Source organism: Rhinolophus sinicus, chromosome 18 (assembly GCF_057876585.1).
Source record: "Rhinolophus sinicus isolate RSI-liver-muscle chromosome 18, RSI-T2T, whole genome shotgun sequence".
Lineage (NCBI taxonomy): Eukaryota > Metazoa > Chordata > Mammalia > Chiroptera > Rhinolophidae > Rhinolophus > Rhinolophus sinicus.
In genome coordinates, this window is record NC_142518.1 from 37,983,149 (window position 1) to 38,001,262 (window position 18,114).

Below are 18,114 nucleotides of genomic sequence, written 5' to 3' on the forward strand. Positions count from 1 at the left end.
CCTGCGTGCGGCTCCCCATTGGCTGTCTGCTACACCTGTCTTCATCCCGCCGCCTACGCCCCCCTTGAGCCATACCCCCCCGCGCGGACCTTCCCATTGGCTGCCCGCCCCTTCAGGCCCTGCCCCCGCCGGTCCCGCCGCCGGTGCCGTCGGTGCCGCGGCTGCCGCCGATATGGCGCGCACGGCCCCTGTGGAGCCCCCGCTGCGGCCTCCCGCCCCCCCCTCGCCAGCCGTGGGCGAGCCCCGCACCTCTGTCGAGGCAGCGGTGGCCCCGCGGAGGGTGCTCTTCGCCGACGAGGCCCTGGGGCTGCCTCTGGCGCAGCTGCGCCGCTACCGGCCGTGGGGCGGGCCTGGGGCGGGCAAGATGGCGGAGGCGGCCGGGCAAGATGGCGAAGGTGGCGGGGCTGATGAGGACGACGATGGCGAGGATGGGGATGAAGGGGAGGAGGAAGAGGAGGCTTGCCCTGAGCCCTCGTCGCTGTGCCCTGTCCCCGCCGGCGGGGGGTTTTATTTGGTGCCCACATTTTCGCTGCCGCCCGCGCCGGGTCGTCTGGAGCGCTTGGGGCGCGTCATGGTGGAGCTGGAGGCACTGCTGCCGCCTCCCGGAGCGGTCCCCGGGGGTGCCGGGGTGTGGGTGCCTGGGGGACGCCCTCCGGTGCTGCGCGGGTTGGTGCGCGTGCTGAACCGCTCCTTCGAGAAGGCGGTGCACGTGCGGGCCTCACACGACGGCTGGGCTTCCTTCTTCGACCACCCAGCCCGCTACGTCCCGCGCAGCCCGCCGGGGGCAGGAGCGGGAGGACCAGGAGCAGGAGATCCCATCCTGGATCCGGGCCTTGGCCTGGGCCCTGGCCAGGCGTCTGCCTCCTCACCCGACGACTGCGGCCGCACAGACCGCTTTGCCTTCCAGCTGCCCTTTGCTGAGGGCGCGGGCGATGGGGCGCGCCTGGACTTCGTGGTGCGCTATGAGACCCCCGAGGGCACTTTCTGGGCCAACAACCACGGCCGCAACTACACAGTCCTGCTACGGATCGCACCCGCTCCCACACCCACTGATGCTGAAGGGCTGCTCCAGCAGCAGCAGCTGGAGCCACAGCCCGAGTGCCAGGGTCCCGTGGAGGCTGAGGCCAGGCAGCTGAAGAGCTGCATGAAGCCGGTGAGGCGCAGGTAATGTCTGCCAGCGCCACCTCCGCCAAGGCAGGGCTGTGTCTAGGATGGAGGACAAGCATCCTGACCCAGGAACCCCTCAGGCCTTCTCTCCAGGACAGGGAGGAGGGCACATTCAGTCAGTTAGTCAAAGAGTAATGGAGGCCAAACATGTGCTAGGCTCTGTTTTAATTACTGGGGTTTCACTCATTCATTTATTGAATTCCACTGTAAAGCCCTGAACAAGACAGACATCTTTCCTGCCCTCAAGGATCATACAGGCTCCTATGGGAGACAGTTGGAAAAAACAACAAGCAAGCAGATAAGAAACATAGGGATAAAGTTAGCTGCTGAGAGGAAAGTAAAATAAGGGGAGAGTTTGGGAGGGAATAGCTGCTTTAGACAGGGTGTTCAGGGAGGGCCTTTGAAGAGGTGAGTCCTGGATGATGATAAAAAGAGTTATGCACAGATATGGAGGGAGAAAGTTTGTAGAGAAGGAAACAGGACTTTTCCGAGGAGGTGCCATTGAAACTGAGCCTTGAATGATAAAGAGGAGCAGTTATGCACACATGAGAGCAAGAATGTTCTAGGCAGAGAGAAGAGCAATTGCAAAGGTCCTGAGATGGGAATGAGCTCGGTATGAATGGGCTGTGTGCTGGAGTAGAGACAACTGCAGTGACATGGTAGTGTGGACCAGGGGCCTTGCTAGTGGGGGGCAGTGAATCTGATCCATTTGACAGCAGGAAACCAGGGAGAAACTGGTTAAGGAAGTGATGCCACCTGGCTTTTCCAATTTGGCCACGTCTAACCTTGAAACCTGTGCACTCTTTACTGTTATGCTCTAGTCTGAGGCCTGGGGAGGTGAGCTGGGCCCATGCTCTCACAGGGAAGCATTGGCTCTGGCAGAGGCAGAACCAGATGGGCCTGGACTTGGACGCTCATTTCCTTTGTTTTTGCCACACCACCTGTGACTATTCAAGGCCTAGGAGAAGCAGTTAACACAAGAGGCCCTGAGACAAGATTCTCCTAGGTTTTCTCTATCAAGCTATATGTTCTTCAAGGTTAGCAGCTAGGCCTGATTCTTTTGGGGGTTACCAAAGTCTAGTCTGGGATATGTAGATTCTCCTTGCATGCATGGGAAATGCATACATTTCCCTGGTCCTGAGAGGACTGGAAATGGGAATGGAAAAGTGCTTTTCTGGACCTTGTATATGCTGGATCAGAAGCCTCTGGTTGCAGCGCGATGTTTTGTGGTCCTGGCAAGGCCTTAGGTTGTGGGTGGTTCAGAATGGTTTAGCTCAGGCAGTGGGCAGATGTGCCTGGGTACTTGAGCGAGCACGCAAGCACCCACTTACTGACCTGTGAGCTCCATAGTAACCTGAGACAGTCTAAGGGGGGCAGGCAGCATGCTCTTTCCTTACAGTGTTAAGAGTGCACTCTGGCATCTGGGATTTGTGTGAGACCTGGCAGGGACCCTGCTCTTTGCTAGGCACTTGGCTGAGTATTTGCATGCAATGTGTCACCTAATCCTTTAAGTGTTCCTGGTGAGATAGACTGTTTTATCTCTCTCTCCTGGATGAGCAAACTGAGGCTCCGAGTCCACAGTCCCAGGGCAGATGTGGGGAGGAGTCCTGGTCTGCCTTGGCTTAACACCCTTAGGAGATGTCCTTGTCCCCTTAAAAACAAAGACCAAGAAAGCCTCAGCATGGCCTGTAGGCATTCCCTGCCTTCTCCCCCAGATCTGCCATCTACTGGCCTTGTAACCTTGGCCAACTCATTTAACTGCACTGTGCCTCAGTATCCTCATTTGTAAAACAGATAATTATAGCACCTACTTCACAGGTGACAAGTAAGAGCACTCAGAATCGAGCCTTGCTCATAGTGGTGCCATATAGGTGTTGGCTAGTTGGCACTCAGTAGATCACACATGCGGTTCCTTGGGTTCCTGTTCCAAACTCGGCTCTGCCTGCCACCAGCTGTATGGCGTTGCTTCAGTTTCATCATCTGCTAAAGGGGAATGACAGTCACTTGGTGTGGTTGGCTTGGACACAGCAAACATGGGCAAGGTAACCGAAGCGTGGCAGTAGCCGCGAAAGACAGTAGTGGTGGGCTTGTACTTACTGATCTCTGTGCTAAAGCTTCGAGTCCATTCTGAGTCCTGCTGTGCATGCTGTGTGCTCTAAGTGCCATGATTATGCCCATTTAATAGAGGGGGAAACTGAGGTAGCTCAGAGAGGTGAGCCGGCTTGTTTAAGTTCACTCAGTGAGTGGCAAGACCAGGGAGGAGATGCTAGGGGCATTTTTGAAAAAGAATCTGGTCCTCTTGAAGGTCTGATAGGATTCGGGACAGATTCCGCACTTTGCTTCTGGTGTTCCCAGCTTGTTACCTTTTCCTTTTTTTTTTGCTTTACTGAGAGGTACAGCTACATGAAGTGTACTGAACTTAAGTGTTGAGCTCAGTGGATTTTTACATATTTATGCCCTTGTGTAACCATCACCCAGATCAAGATATTCAGCTGTTCCAGTGCCCCAGAATCACCTTTGTTTATGTCACTTTTCCCAAGTCGTCATCCCAGCCAGTTGTCGTGGGAGCCCTGTCTGTAAGATGCGACAGTTTGGGTAATAGAGTTTGGTAATTTTAGAGTGTGAAAGGAAGGGAACAGAGAAATCAGAAGCTTGCAGGGCCAAGGTGGGTGGAGAGGGTGTTTTTCTTTTAAAATACATGGGTGGTTTTAAGGAGAAATTGAAGCAGCCCGTTCAGACAATTGTTTTGGTATCTGGCCCCAGGTCTGTGGTTCCTAACATGACTTGTGATATTATTTTAAGTGGGCAGATGGCTTTTTGATAGCTTCTTAATCTTTTGATCTCAGCTCTTGCAAAGGAGAGGTTGGTGCTCATTGCAAGATCAGCGATAAGATTTTCTTTGTAGGTTGGTGGCTTTCTTGGCGAGTACATTTCAACTTATTATTGTTTTAAAACCTTTATGCTGCTGGTGACTTGGAGCGCTGTTGAAGAACAGCCGCCCCCTGTGACCCAGCCCTCTTGGGAAATGGAGGATCTCAGGAGATAGCCTTAACCTGCGGGAGCCCTGTCGTGGAGGGCCTCCCATTCAGGAAGTCTTGGCTGCAGGCCCGCTGTGCGCAGCCACATCAGGTCAGGACGTGGGAGAAGCCATCGGGAGACAGCTCAGAAACCGAAATGGCTGCATTCCCTGGGTTGCTGGACCAGTCTTTTGATAACCCTTAAGCTTAGAGATGATTTCTCAGCAAGCGTTTATTGAGGGCCTACTATGTGCTGGGCGCAGTGCTAGGTTCAAACAAGGAAAAAGATGCTGAGATGTCAGAGGGCTTGTGGTGCAATTGGGTGGAAAGGGCCAGGCACAGAGGGCTTATGTGAGACCTGGCAGAGACCCTGCTCTTTGCTAGGCACTTGGCTGAGTATTTGCATGCAACGTGTCACCTAATCCTTTAAGTGTTCCTGGTGAGATAGACTGTTTTATCCCTCTTTCCTGGATGAGCAAACTGAGGCTCTGAGTCCACAGTCCCAGGGCAGATGTGGGGAGGAGTCCTGGTCTGCCTTGGCTTAACATCCTTAGGAGGTGTCCTCGTCCCCTTAAAAACAAAGACCAAGAAAGCCTCAGCGTGGCCTGCAGGCATTCCCTGCCTTCTCCCCCAACCTGGCTTCCATGGCTACTAGTCACACCTCAGGCCGTCGTCTGCCTTCTGAGCTCCTATCTCCATGGTCTTTGCAAGGTGCCTTGCCCCTTCCTGCCTCAGGGCCTTTGCCCATGCTGTTTCTGTCACCGGGAATGTTGGTCCTGTGCCCCTTGCAGGCTCCTCATTTTGATCCTTCAGTTCTAAGAGGGCTTCTTCCAGGAAGCCTGTCCATCCTAACTTCCTCAGGTCCCGGTTTTCTTATAGAGCCAACCATGCAAGCCCTGTTAGAGAATGTCTTGGAGTAGAGCAGATGAGCATTGCCAGACATTCAGGATCATTTTCCACTCTGCCTGCCAGTAGATCCACTCTTGTCTCTTCCCTGATGTGACTCTTTTAAATGTTCTTTACTTTCAGATTTTACTTCCTGCTTCAAAAAACCAAAATAGAAGCCGTAAGAATGGAACTCCCCACAACTTGCAGTTCCCAAACCTGCAAACTGATTTCCCTCCCTTGTGTTACAGGGGAGGAGTGGGTCCTTTTCTTCCTCAGGCCAGGCCCCCAACTCGTGCTCTGGGTTCCATTTTCTGCCATTTGCTCCAGAACCTGACATAATCAGTTTCCCTTTCTCTCCTGGCAGCTTTTCACTGCCCTCCTCTCCTGATCCTCTATCGGCCTTTATACATGCCAGCATCTCTACTGCCTTAAAAATCTGTCCTTTGACCCCACCTCTGTCCCTGCTGCTTCTGGCCAGCACCTAATCACCCTCCTCCCTTCATTGCTGAATCCCCTCTAAAGAGTTGCTGCACTTGTTTCTACACTTGCTTTGGCCCCTTGCATCTATCAGATTCCACAGCTAGGATTTTGGCTTTCTTTTTGAAGTGGTTGAGCACTCCTACTTAAGACACTTTCTTCCTTTGCCCTGGGACCACACTTTTCTGCTTTTCCTCTTAATTCCCTGGCCCTTCTCTTTCTCCTGCCCTTCCTTTCAGCCTCATGTATCCAAACTTTTGTTTCCACTTAGCTGAAGTCCCAGAGATGCCTCAAACTCCCCCTTGTTCCAGATTGAATCCATCACCTCCCATACAGCCTCTCACGCCCCTAGCCCTCCCTTGCCCGTTTTCCTTCTAAGCATCCTAAACTCTCCCTGACCTGTAGTTCGGGCCAGGGCCCCTTGTTCTGGGACATTCTTTACTTTTCTGAAGGCATTGACCTCAGTTTGTAGTTAGACTTCATTAAGGGATTTTTGGATGACTCTGCCCTGCTAGACTGTAAGCTCCGCGAGGGGTAGGGACATGGTCCGCTTGTGTTCACCTCTGTATTCCCACAGGGCCTGCCTCAGTGCCTGGCACTTAACAGGTGCTCAATAAATGTTTGTTGAAAGATTGAGTGTGAGTATTTTTTTAATGTTTTCCTTCACACTAAATTGTAAGCTTCCTAGTTGGGTTTGCTCACCATTGTGTCTCCACGGTCTGCCATGGGCTGATGCACAGTAAGGCCTCGAGTTTTAGGTGCACCTGTGGCTGAATGGGTGGGAACCCAACTGGCTTTCTGAGTTGTCAGTGTCGGGAAACCAGAACAAAGTTGAAATAGGATGGGCCAGGGGTGATCTTAGTTGTCTGGAGAGTGAGGACTTAACGTGAGTGATACTCTTATGCCACAGAAAACCGGTAGTGTCGTAGTTAAGGACGTGGGCCTGAGGACACATACTATGAGAGGGGCAGAGTTGGGGTCCTGCTCTAGTGGCCCAGTTCTTAACTGCTCTACCAGGCTGGGTGACACATCTGACTTGCTGGGCAATGCTGGACAAGTTGTTTCTTCAGAGCCTCCATTTCCCTTAGTGGGAATGTGGAGGGGATTACTGGTTGGTAAGCCCTTCACAGGCGATTTCCCTCCATTTCCTCAATCCATCCAACAGCTCTCTGAGGTAGGTATTACCATTGTTCCTTCCTCACAGATGAAAGTGAGGCATAGAGAGGTACAGTAACTTGCTCCAGGTCACATAGCTGGTAGGTGGCAGAGCTGGGTTTATTCAAAGTTACGTGTCATGACCCTTAATTATTGAGATGTGAAATCCATGTACTGGATTCCAACAAGCATTAAAAAAAAAGAAACGGCACAGGAAATAATCACAACATGTAGTAAAGGTAAGTGTTGTTTCATGCAAAGAACAGCTGTTTCTTACATATATGTATATATATTTACATATGTATGGGATGTGCTGGGTTATCATGCACAATGTGTTTCTTACTGTGGGTCATAGCCAAATGAAGTCACTGCTGTCAAGCCCCTAGCACAATATACTCCTCCTTCCACCCTCCTGGATTGTCCCTAAGTTCCAGAGTTGACACTGACACAGACTATAGTTGGAGAAGTCAGAGCAACGCCCCACACAACTTGGTGGCTTTCATAGCTGCCTTCAAACCCTGTTCTTTTCAGAAAGCAGATAGCTCAGGGTAACCGGGATTCCAAGTATCACAGGGCAGGTTTCTGAAGCCACCTGTCCCCACCCCCCTTCCCTGAGAGTCAGCCTTATCTTCAGGTTGACTGCACATTGCTGGGGTCTGCTGAGTTTGCCTTTGGGTTTCAGTGTGTGACCCACTTTTGGCTGGCCAAGTTCTTTGAAAACATGAGCGTTGGGGGTGCTCACGGAGAACTCCGGTGGTGGGGCTGTCCGTGATGTGACTGCTCTGAAAGTCTGCTCTGCTCTTTCCCATGGGGGTTGTCAGGCCTCGTTTGCTCGCTCACTCTGTGGAGATTCAGTGTTTTATTCTGTCTCGGCTGACCTAGGCTGGGGCCAATGGTACCTCTTTCTGAAATCTCACCCCTTGGTCTCTGGGTGCCATCTGAGGTCAGTGGCCATTGAGTTTCCTGATGGCAGGAAGAATTTTCACACCCAGGAGGCTGGCGTACAGGCAGGCCCCTTCTAGGCTATACCATTTTGACTGGTTCTCACAAGCAACCGAAGGACATGTGCTCAAGATGTCCCCGGGCTTGTGTGTGCCAGCCCACTGCTGCCCATTGCTCATGAGGAGATACCACGTGGCATTTGTGGGGCTGGTGCCCAAAGCAGGCTTCCTTCTCAAAAATGATCAAGCACACTGGAGGTACAGTTTTGTTCTTAATCTCCTCCCTCCCCATTTTTCTAAGAACCCTTCTTCTCTGTTACTGATCAGTGAGTCAGTATACATTGGTAATCCATTTCTGTCACTATGCTCCTTTTGGTTAAAGTCATAGCTGCCCTCGAATGTTTACTGTGAAAGACCATTCAAGGATATTTAGGTTTTCCTTTGTTTTTAAGCTCACAGTTTCAAACACTGTCTTCAAAATGGAGCCCTCTTTGGGTATTATCTGTGTGATGTATCGTTAGTGGGTGTAGAGACATGGTTCTTTGAGCCTCAGTTTCTGCATTTGTAAAAAGGGAAGGGTGTTGCTTTGAAGGACAGATGTGAAGGTTTTTCGAATGACTTGGTGTATCAATGAAAAGGGCCCATGCTGTAGGCGCAGACAATAGATGCTGGTGCCTCCTGCTTTCATTGCTGACTTTGGAGGTAGGGAGGTACCTGTGAGTTACCTGTGTACTTCTCACTTCGTGGATCTTTTGATTGGCTAAATCATTTGACCTGATTTTTGCATGTTGCCCCTGTTCTCACCCTCCTTGGCTGCAGAAGAGATGCTCTGGGGGCTGGAGGATTTGATTTTATTTGTTTCTCTTTCTTCAACTGACCTGTGGCGTTCTTTTCCTGCTGGTTGACTGCGTCCTGAGATTCCCCCCCCCCCGCTCTCTTACATACACCTAGGACTCTGGAGTGGCTGTCAGAAGCTTGGTTGTTGTGCATGTCAGCCCTGGGCCAGATGGCAGGGGACAGCTTGCCTAGTCCTGCCTCTGGGAGAGAAAGCTGCCTTTCTGTCTGTTTGTGAGTCTTCTCAAAGTGACTTGCTTTAGAAGATCCTAGGAAGATGACATTTTCTTTAATGAAGGAATATACCAGCAAAAGAAGTCTTGTCAGGCCATAAATCCAAAAACCTGGATTTTAGAGCCACTGAGGGGACTGGTACAGGACCAAGCCGGTTTGCCCACATCCCCCTTTCTTGTCTGTCGTGTATAGTTGTTGGCTGGGCTCCTGGAGCCGCCCACTCCACGCCCTGTAGTATTCTCATTCAAAGACCTCTGGTGGGATACGTGAGCCCTAGTCCATGGAAAAAGATGGATGGTTCCTTCTGGAGCTTCCAGGCTCTAAATCCATGTACATGGTTCAAGTTTCCTGCCCAAGGGTGCTAATAAAAAGCAGTTCTTGCAGCCACTTCTGTGTCTGGTGGTTTCCTAGCCACATGTCCCATGAAGGCAGGGAAATGGCATGAATTATGTGGGCAAAAGGCAGGTCCAAAGAAAAGCCTGAATGAAGGTGGAGGGAGGGAGCGTCTACTATTGCTGCCTACCTTGATCTCCTGGAAAGGATTGGAGATCAGGTTGAGGTAAAACCCCAGTCTCCCTCACCCAAGAAGCAGCAGTTTGTTGTTTGAGAAGACTTAGGAGCTGGAAAGCCTAGGCTTTGACCCATGCTGCGTGACCTTGAGCCATTTACTCAGCTTCAATTTCATCATCTGTAAGATGAGGATAATACTGACTACTTCAGATGATTAAAAGTACCTATCTCAGGGTTGCTGTGAGGATTTAATTAATAGTATATGTGGAACACTTAAAACAGTGCCTAATGCCATAGTAACTATTTGGGTCAGCTAGTCATATTCTGTGTGAGTGAAGGTAATTGATTACATGTTTTCAAAATATTGTAACCATTTTCAGAAATGTCAACATCATCAAGTTACCTCTAGGAAGAAACAGGTTTGAGCAATTGCCTCCTGTGAGGTCTCAGAACATGTTTTAGTTAATGCTTTCCTCGCTGCCTTAATCTGTAAACATTTGATACTCATTTGTGAGAATGAGAACAGTGCTTTCTCCATGATCCCCGTGACCCCACCCATGGCAGGGACTGGCTTAAATACACTTAGCTTGTGCCACTTAGACCTTGGGGTCCGACTTGCCTGGTGAAGGAGGACCAAGACCAACGAATATCTACAGTTGATTCAGCCCCTGCTCTGGGCCAGGCCCTGGTGTCTGGATTGATGTCCTCATTTCTCTTGACTGCCCTGTGCTTGGTGTACACATCCTGGATCCCCTGTGCTCCGTTTTAAGGTGAGGAGGGTGACGCTCAGGGAAGTTATGTGCCCTGCCAGGCTGGAGGGTTGGCGGAGGGAACCATGCCTCTGTGACCCCAAGTTACTTCCTTTTCTGCTGACCTCCTTCCCATTCTCAAGTCACTTCCTCCCTTTGCTGCTTCCTGTCCCCCCCCCCCAGTCCTTGCCTGCCCTTTCTGGGAAAAGATGGGCTCCTCCACAGCCAGGAAGAGACCCTAAAGAAGTGATCCAAATTGTTCATAAAGCTATACCCAATGATGTCTGCTGAAGCTGCTTTGTGAGAATAAAATGGAGGAAATAACCTAGCTGCTCAGTAGGAAGGGAATGGCTACATACCTTATGGTGAGCCCATAGGATAGGAATAGTAAGCAGCCATTTCCAATGTTTACAAAAGTACATCATGATGCTTCTTACTGTTAAATGGATAAAGTCAGCTGTGGAATTATAGCTGCAGAATCTAAATGATTTCATAGAACGTCTGCAATGAAGTTTTCCAAAATGGTAATGGTGGTTGCATCTGGCTGATGTGTGACTTTTTTACTGCTTTATGCTTTCCTGTATTTTGTAAATTTTCTACAATCAGTGTGTAGGACTTTTATAAGTGGGATAGAAGGAGGCAGCAGAAGAGAGAACAGCTGTCAGGTGAGGCTGAACCACCACAGAGGCTCAGAAGTTGCTGGTGGGTGGCAGAACTGGCCTCTCAGGGTGTTAGATCCATGCATTCTCTTCTGTGCCCCACAGGCCTAATGAGGAAGAGCTGAGGATGAAGAGCATGGATGATAATACACCTGCTGTGGGTAAGCAATTGGCAGGCGGTGGGAATTTTCGCTTATATTTACCATTTCTTTCTTCCTCTTCTTTTCCTTTCTATACAAATTAAGAAGCACCCTCTGCCTTAGACTGTCACTGGAAGCTTCAGAAGCATAACTGCCAATTGGCTAGAACAGATTTTCTTAACCAAACCTGGCTTGCTTGTCCGCCTGCCTCGCCCCAGCACTGCCCTTCTTTTCTCTCCAGCAGAGCGCCCTGATATCCAGGAGTCAGTGGGTCCCTTGGTGGCCCCCACCCCTCTCCGCCCATGGCCACAGATGACACTTCAGGTAAGTAGGCCCTGGCAGCCTTTGGATGGACAGCCCGATAGGAGGCTGGATGGTGGGGGCTGGCTTGCTCTAGGTCCACCCTAGATTGCAAGAACATCCCCTAAATCAGAACTCGATGGTGTAGAATGCAGTTATTCACCTGGGCTTATTGAAATGTCACTTGTTAACCTAGCAAATATTTATTGAATGCTTGCTCTGTGCCAAGCACTGTTATGGATGCTGGGAATATGGTAGTGGCCAAAAAATGCTGCCTTCATGGGGCTTACTGACATTTCAGTGGAGTGAGACACAACAAAACAAAATAATAGTTCAAATATATGGTATTGTAGATGATGATGAGTGCTCAGGAAAAAAATAAAGGGATGGGGGGGAGAGAGAGAGCGAGAGCGAGAGCGAGAGCGAGAGAGAGAGAAAGAACGGGGTGGGGGGAGACACGTTTGCAACTTTAGATTTTAGAGCGGCCAGGGAAGGCCTTAGTGGTAGGCGAGATTTGAACAAAGACCTGAGGAAGGTGCGAAAGTGAGCCGCGTGGATAACTAGGGGAAGAACATCCCAGGTAAGTGCAAAGTCCCAGAGATGAGGCCGTGACTAATGTGTGTAATGAATAGCGAGGAGCAGTGAGTGAGGGGGAGCAGGAGGAGGTGAGGTTGGAGAGGTGGTGGGGACACATTGTGTAGGGCCTCGAGGGCCATGGAGAGGACTCTGGCTTTTACTCTGAGTGACAAGGGAGCCACGGGAGTGTCGTGAACAGAGAAGGGCTACGATCTGATTTAGGATTTCACAGGCTCCCTCTGGCTGCTGTGAGGGAAATAGACTGCAGGGGTGAGGGCAGGAAGCAGGGGGACAGTGAAGGAGGAGGCCACTGCAGCGGGCCAGGCAAGTGACGCAAGTGCTGGCAGGGAGGTGGAGAGATTCTGGAGATGTTGTTAATGTGTAATGTGTGTGTGTGTGTGTGTGTGTGTGTGTGTGTGACTTTTATTACAAAGATTTTCAAGTATAGATAAAGAGACTAATGTAATGAACTCATATATACTCATCACCCAGCTTCAACAAATTTCAACACATGTCTATTCCTACGTTTTTACACTCCACCCATTTCCTCCCGTTCCCTATGGAATTATTTTGGAAAAAACCCAGACATTATTCCATCCATAAATACTTCTGTTTGTATCAGAAAATTAAGAACTATTAAAAAACAACAACCTGCCATCATCACACTTCAGATAATTAGCAATAATTCCTTAGTGTCATCAAATATTTGGTCAGTGTTGTAATTTTCTTACCTCATAAGTGTTTTAGGATCCAAACAAGGTCAAGACATTACATTTGGTTGATGGGTCTTTTGGGAGTTTTAAATCTCCCCCACTTTTCTTGTAATTTGTTCAAGAAACCTTGTTTGTCTTATAGAGTTTCCCACAGTCTGGATTTGGCTGATTGCATCCATGTGGAAACATATTTCTTACTCTATTTTTATTAATTTATTAATTCTATTAAGTCAATCCATTATTACATTTAATTAATTTAGTAAACTATTAATTTAATGAAAATAATTTATTAGATATAATCTGTTATTAATTAAAATAGAATTGATTCTGTTTAATTCTCTTATTCCCACTTCATTTATTAGCTAGAATTTTTCTCTAAAGAAAAACTTTCTCACATCAGCTGTCTGGCTACCTTGACAGTATATACCTTGAAGGTATATAGTTTGTATAAGAAAAGCTGCATAAATACTTAATTTTTCCCCTTTGATTTTCTAGTCTTTAGAAGAAATGAACTTCTCCATAGGTGACCAAATAAAGGATTTTTGTTTTTGGTATATCATTATTAACTCATGAATTTTAAACATATTTGATAAATGTCAACCCATAGCCCTTATTTATTCTGATGCTTAAATTGAACTGTCTCTGGCCAGTGGAAGCTTATTTAGATTGGCTTCAGAATCCTTTTGACACATACCCATCGTTCTTTGAGCGCTTTCTCACAGGCTGGTATGGCAGTATGTCCTAGACTCATCTTGTATTTTACCTGCCCCCAACCTAGAAACAGCCATTTATTTAAGGAGCCCTGGTTCCTTTTAGGGGAGAATGGTATTTAGATCTGGGTGTTAGGTGTGCTTGTTGCTACGAGATCGGTCATTGTTTCTAGGCCTCGTCAAAAGATAGAGCTAGGAAATACATTTTTTAAAAAGAGAAAATACGTAAATTCATGAAGATATTCTAGATATGTTTTAGAGGTCAACCAACAGTATTTACTGATAGTCATTCACTGAGTATTGGTGCCCGCTGAATTCCTCAGCTTTATGATTTGCGGGAAGCCCCCTTTGACTTCATCTAATTTTGTTATTTTAATCTTCATTACATAATCTTTGGAATTTAGAGAATTATAGAGGGTTCTTTAAGGCATTTTTATCTGGAAACACCTGTGGGGCTGGGTGTGGGCTGTTATCAGTTCTCACTGTCTCTGCTTGTCCTATCCCCTCCTCTACTTCATTTCCTTCCCCTTTTTTCCTCTCCCACCCCCCCCAATGGCTCCAGGTGTCTGAAGTTACAGTGACTGGCAACCCCCCAGAGGAAGGTGACATCCCCAGAAGCAGGCTGCCTGTGGCTTTCACAGAGGTCCATCAGGCACCGGCCATCAGGATTCCCCCGTCCTCCTCTCTCTATGGCCTGGGTGGCTCCCCCAGGGACCAGGCCTCAGGGCCTGATGCAAGTGAGGGGGCAGCTGGGCCTCTCCTGGAACCTAGCCAGCAACGGGTGGAGGCCACGTGGGAAGTATCAAGTGAAAACGGAGGGGGCCGAAAGGACTCCATGGTGGGGGCTATTATGGATGAGCCCCCCGGGGGTCTGGAGATTGTGAGTGGGTTGGAAGAGCTGCTCGGCGAGGACACCATTGACCAGGAGCTGGAGCAGCTCTACCTGTCCCACCTGAGTCGCCTGCGGGCTGCTGTGGCCGCAGGTGGGGTAGGAAGTGGTGGGGAGGGCTCCACAGATGGAGGGGTGTCCCCCAGCCATCCTCTGGGCATACTTACGGACCGCGACCTGATCTTGAAGTGGCCTGGCCCTGAGCGGGCCCTGAACAGTGCCCTGGCTGAGGAGATCACACTGCACTATGCCCGGCTGGGGCGTGGTGTGGAGCTCATCAAGGACACGGAGGACCCTGATGAGGAGGGTGAGGGTGAAGAGGGACTCTCTGTGATACCCTCCAGTCCAGAAGGGGGCACCCCCAAGGAATCACCTCCAGAAATCCTCTCCGGGGCTCATTCTGTGGTAGCTACTATGGGAGATGTATGGCTCCCGTGGGCAGAGGGCTCAGGATGTGACAGCCCTGTGGTTCTGGGTACAGAGGGTCAGTTCACTGGGGCTCCAGAGAAGGGGATGGGCAAGGACACTGACTCTTTGCATGTTAATAGGGTGATACCTGGGGTGACTGGGTCCCTGGGAGGTACAGAAGCCCCGAAGGAGTTTACCACTGAGTGGGCAGACAGCTGGGTTCCTATATCTGGCAAAGAACCAGCTGCTCCAGTCCTGCAGGGGCAAAATCTCACCCTCCTGGGTACCTTGGGGGCTGAAGTCTGCTCTTCCAGCCTGGCCAGGTCCCATGTGAGCTCCCAGGATGAAGAGGGTTCAAGCCTAAGCCTCGAGTCCCCAAAGAGGTCTCCCATCCTAGCAGCCCCTGCAGAATGTATGTGTGTTTTGCCTCCCCAGCTCTGGGGGCCCTTGACCCAGACTCTGGGAGTCTTGGCTGGCCTGGTGGTGGTCCCCGTGGCTCTGAACAGTGGTATGTCCCTCCTGGTACTTGTACTGTGCCTCTCTCTGGCTTGGTTATCGTAGGAGCTACTTGTGGGACCAGCAATAACAGGCGTCTCCCTCTCTGGGATCTGGGGAGGGGCAGCACCATCCCCAGAGGAGAGGATTCAGATGGGACAAGGGGCCTGTATAGTGAGGGGTCCTTTGCTTTGGAAAATGCTTGACTGGAGAGAGACCTCCCCACCCTGAGCTCTCGAGTCCGCACAGGGCTCCTGTGGTGATACCAGTGGAGATGAACAGGGGACTGGTGGATGGTGGGAATGAGAACTTTAAAAATGGAACTGGGCATGTTCTACCTTCCCCCATACCCGTCCCCCGAGCCTGTATTTATTTTTATATAATTCTCTGGATGAGGGAGAGTGGTCGTGAGCTGGTCTTGGGGCACAATTACCCAGAGATATATTTATTAACAGCCAACCTGTGCAACCTGCTGGAGCTTTATTTTTAATTTAATTTATATAGAGTAACTATTATTATATGCCACAATAGAGCTCTATGAGAAATGATGTGTCTTGCTGTGCAGTGTTTTCCTGTTCAGGCGTGTGTGCTGAGTGGTCATGTTCTATGGGAGGGCCACCGTGGGGCATGAAGGGTGGGACATGGTCACGCCTGCTGCTGCTACTTCAATATGTCCTTGAGGATCTGTGTCACCTCACCTTGTGGTCTGCTGGTCGTTGAGGGGCAGGTCCTTTGGTAAGAGCCACATTCTGCCAGGGAGTGAGGAAGAGTGGTGGCCACGTGAGGGTTTGGTGTCACACACTTGGTTGCGGTGGTGGATGTGGTCAGCTGTGGATGTGGGGATAGCTTGTGAATCAGCCACAAGGTTTTGAAGTCACTGGAAAAAACAACAACAGCCTTTGACACCAGCAGGGAGACCCTTTTGCCTCCAAGATTGGGAAGGCCTCGGAAAGGACAGAGGAGTTAATGTGCTGCAAAAAATTCATACCAGAGTTGCTGTCCACAGACATTGCATTTTTAACTCAAAACAGGAAACCCAGAAGCTTCGAAAGGGTAGATATATTTACTGCATGCAAATTAAAAACTGCATAGCAAAATAACACACCATATCCCGGGGGTGCCAAAAAATATGTACAAGTGGACATTTTGGTCATTGTTGCTCGAGCAGTAGTTCACCGTCATCAGAAGTGTCCGGACGCTGATGGTAACCACTTTGAGCACCTCTTGTAACTGCAGAAGTCAGATGTGACTTGTATTCATCTTTTGCTATCGGCATATATCGAGTATTACAATTTTAATACAGTTTTTTTCCTTTCTTAAATGTGTATACATGTTTTTGGCACCCTCTGTTTACTTCCCTTCACAGTAAAACTTTGTACCACCTTTCTTCAGTTCTTCTTCTCTAGGGCTCCAATGCTTTTCTGAAACAGCCTCAATCAGATTTTTTGCCTAACCACGTCAGCAAAAGTGCTGAAGTCACTGATGATGTTCACGTAGTTACACTAGTGGTCCCGTCTCAGACCTCATCTTACTTGACTTATTGGCAGCGTTTGACACAGTTGATCATCTCCTTGACCTTGAAATACTTTCTTCACTTGGTCTCCAGGACACCACACTCTCCTAGTTTTCCTCTTTCCTCACTGGCCCCTCTTCTAGAACAGTTCCTGGCACATAGCAGGTGCTCAGCAAATACCCATTGAATGAAATAAATGAAAGACCAAGCAAATGTATGTGGGGAAATACAAAGAGATGGCTAGAGAACTTGCCATCAGTGGTTATAAGCTCCGTTCAGTTCTACAAGTGTCGGCTGGCCATATCTGCTCTGCCCCGGGGACACAGAAAGGAGCTCGCAGTCTATGGGGGAGACAGACACAGAGAAATAAGTTCAGTGCAGCGTGGTTAGTCCATTAACAGTCACGCACACAGTGGGCTTGTAGGAGCCCTAGGACAAATGCTCAGCCCAGTGTAGGAACTCTGGAAGCCTTGGAGGAAGTGTTGCCTGAGCTGAGTTTTAAAAAATGAGAAAGAATCTATGAGGTAATAAAGGTGAAGAGAGGGCAGTCCAGTCAGAAGGAATTGCAGAGGTCTGGAAGTGGAAAACAGCCAGTGAAAATAAATCAGCGCACTCATGTTTCACCTATCTTTTAATGAGAATATTCTGACTTTGTCAAATATTAAAGTCCAGACATGTGTTGGTGTTCTTCCATTGATGTGATAATTTGATCAATGTTAAAAAAGGCAGCTTTATGGCAGTTGGGTTGAAAAATTACCTAAAATGGACAAATTACTACAGACATTTATCTTGCCCAAACTTGTCTCAACAAAAAGGGAAAACTTGAGTAGTCCTATTAAATAACAGAACCTGTAGCCAAAAGTCTCTCCACACAGAAACTCTGGGCCCATATGGGTTTGCTGGTGAAACACTCAAGGAATATGTAATTCCAATTTTACAAAAGCGATTTTAGAGTATATAAAAAGAAAGAACATTCTTAATTCATTCTATGGGGCTGATACAACCTTAATACTCAAACCTGATGAGTGAAAAAAGAATATTACAGAACAGTCTCAAGAAAATAGATGCAAATATTTTAAACCAACTGATAACTGCCCATCTAAGTCTGTTCAAGGTGTTATAACAAAATAGCATAGACTAGGTGGCAAGGAATAAACAACAAACATTTCTCACAGGTGTGGAGGCTGGGAGGTCACGATCAAGGTGCCAGCAGGTTTGGTGTATTGTGAGGGCCAATTTAGTGGTACATAGACCGCTGACTTCTCACTGTGTCCTCACAGAGTGAAGGGACGAGGTTGATCTCTGGGGTCTCTTATAAAGACACTAATCCCATTCATGAGGGCTCCACCCTAGTGACCGAATCATCTCAAAAGGCCTCACCTCCTAATAATCATAACACTGGGGATTAGGTTTCAATATATGAATTTTGAAGGGACACAAACATTCAATCTATAGTGCTGCCTAAGTCCAATACAGATGCTCTTTGACTTATAATGGAGTTACTCCCCAATAAACCCATGGTAAGGTGGAAATATTAAGTCAAATGCATTTAATACACCTACTAAACATCATAGCTTAGTCTACCCTACTTAAATGTGCTCAGAACGCTTACATTAGCCTACAGTTGGGCAATTATCTTGAGTTTTGCCTAAAGAGTAGTTGCCTTCCTCTTTTTCTCACCAGTAACAGGAGACACAGATGGGTGTTTTGTAGATGTGAAAACACAAAACACAATATCA

At 48.8% G+C, this 18,114-nt stretch overlaps 1 protein-coding gene across 3 annotated transcripts; it reads left to right on the forward strand.

Annotated features, from left to right (window-relative positions):
• The first annotated feature begins 84 nt into the window (after positions 1–84).
• PPP1R3F (protein phosphatase 1 regulatory subunit 3F) lies at positions 85–15,410 on the forward strand. 3 transcript variants are annotated; one of them, XM_019714309.3, is made up of 4 exons: positions 85–1,164; positions 10,737–10,792; positions 11,016–11,095; positions 13,633–15,410. In XM_019714309.3, the coding sequence occupies exons 1-4, from the start codon at positions 173–175 to the stop codon at positions 14,926–14,928; spliced, it is 2,424 nt and encodes an 807-aa protein (XP_019569868.3). In that variant the 5' UTR covers positions 85–172; the 3' UTR covers positions 14,929–15,410. The 3 variants fall into 3 exon arrangements, with proteins under 3 accessions (XP_019569868.3, XP_019569867.3, XP_019569869.2); XM_019714308.3 differs by having other exon boundaries at positions 86–1,164; positions 11,013–11,095; XM_019714310.3 differs by lacking the exon at positions 85–1,164 and adding an exon at positions 5,403–9,993.
• Positions 15,411–18,114: the final 2,704 nt, after the last annotated feature.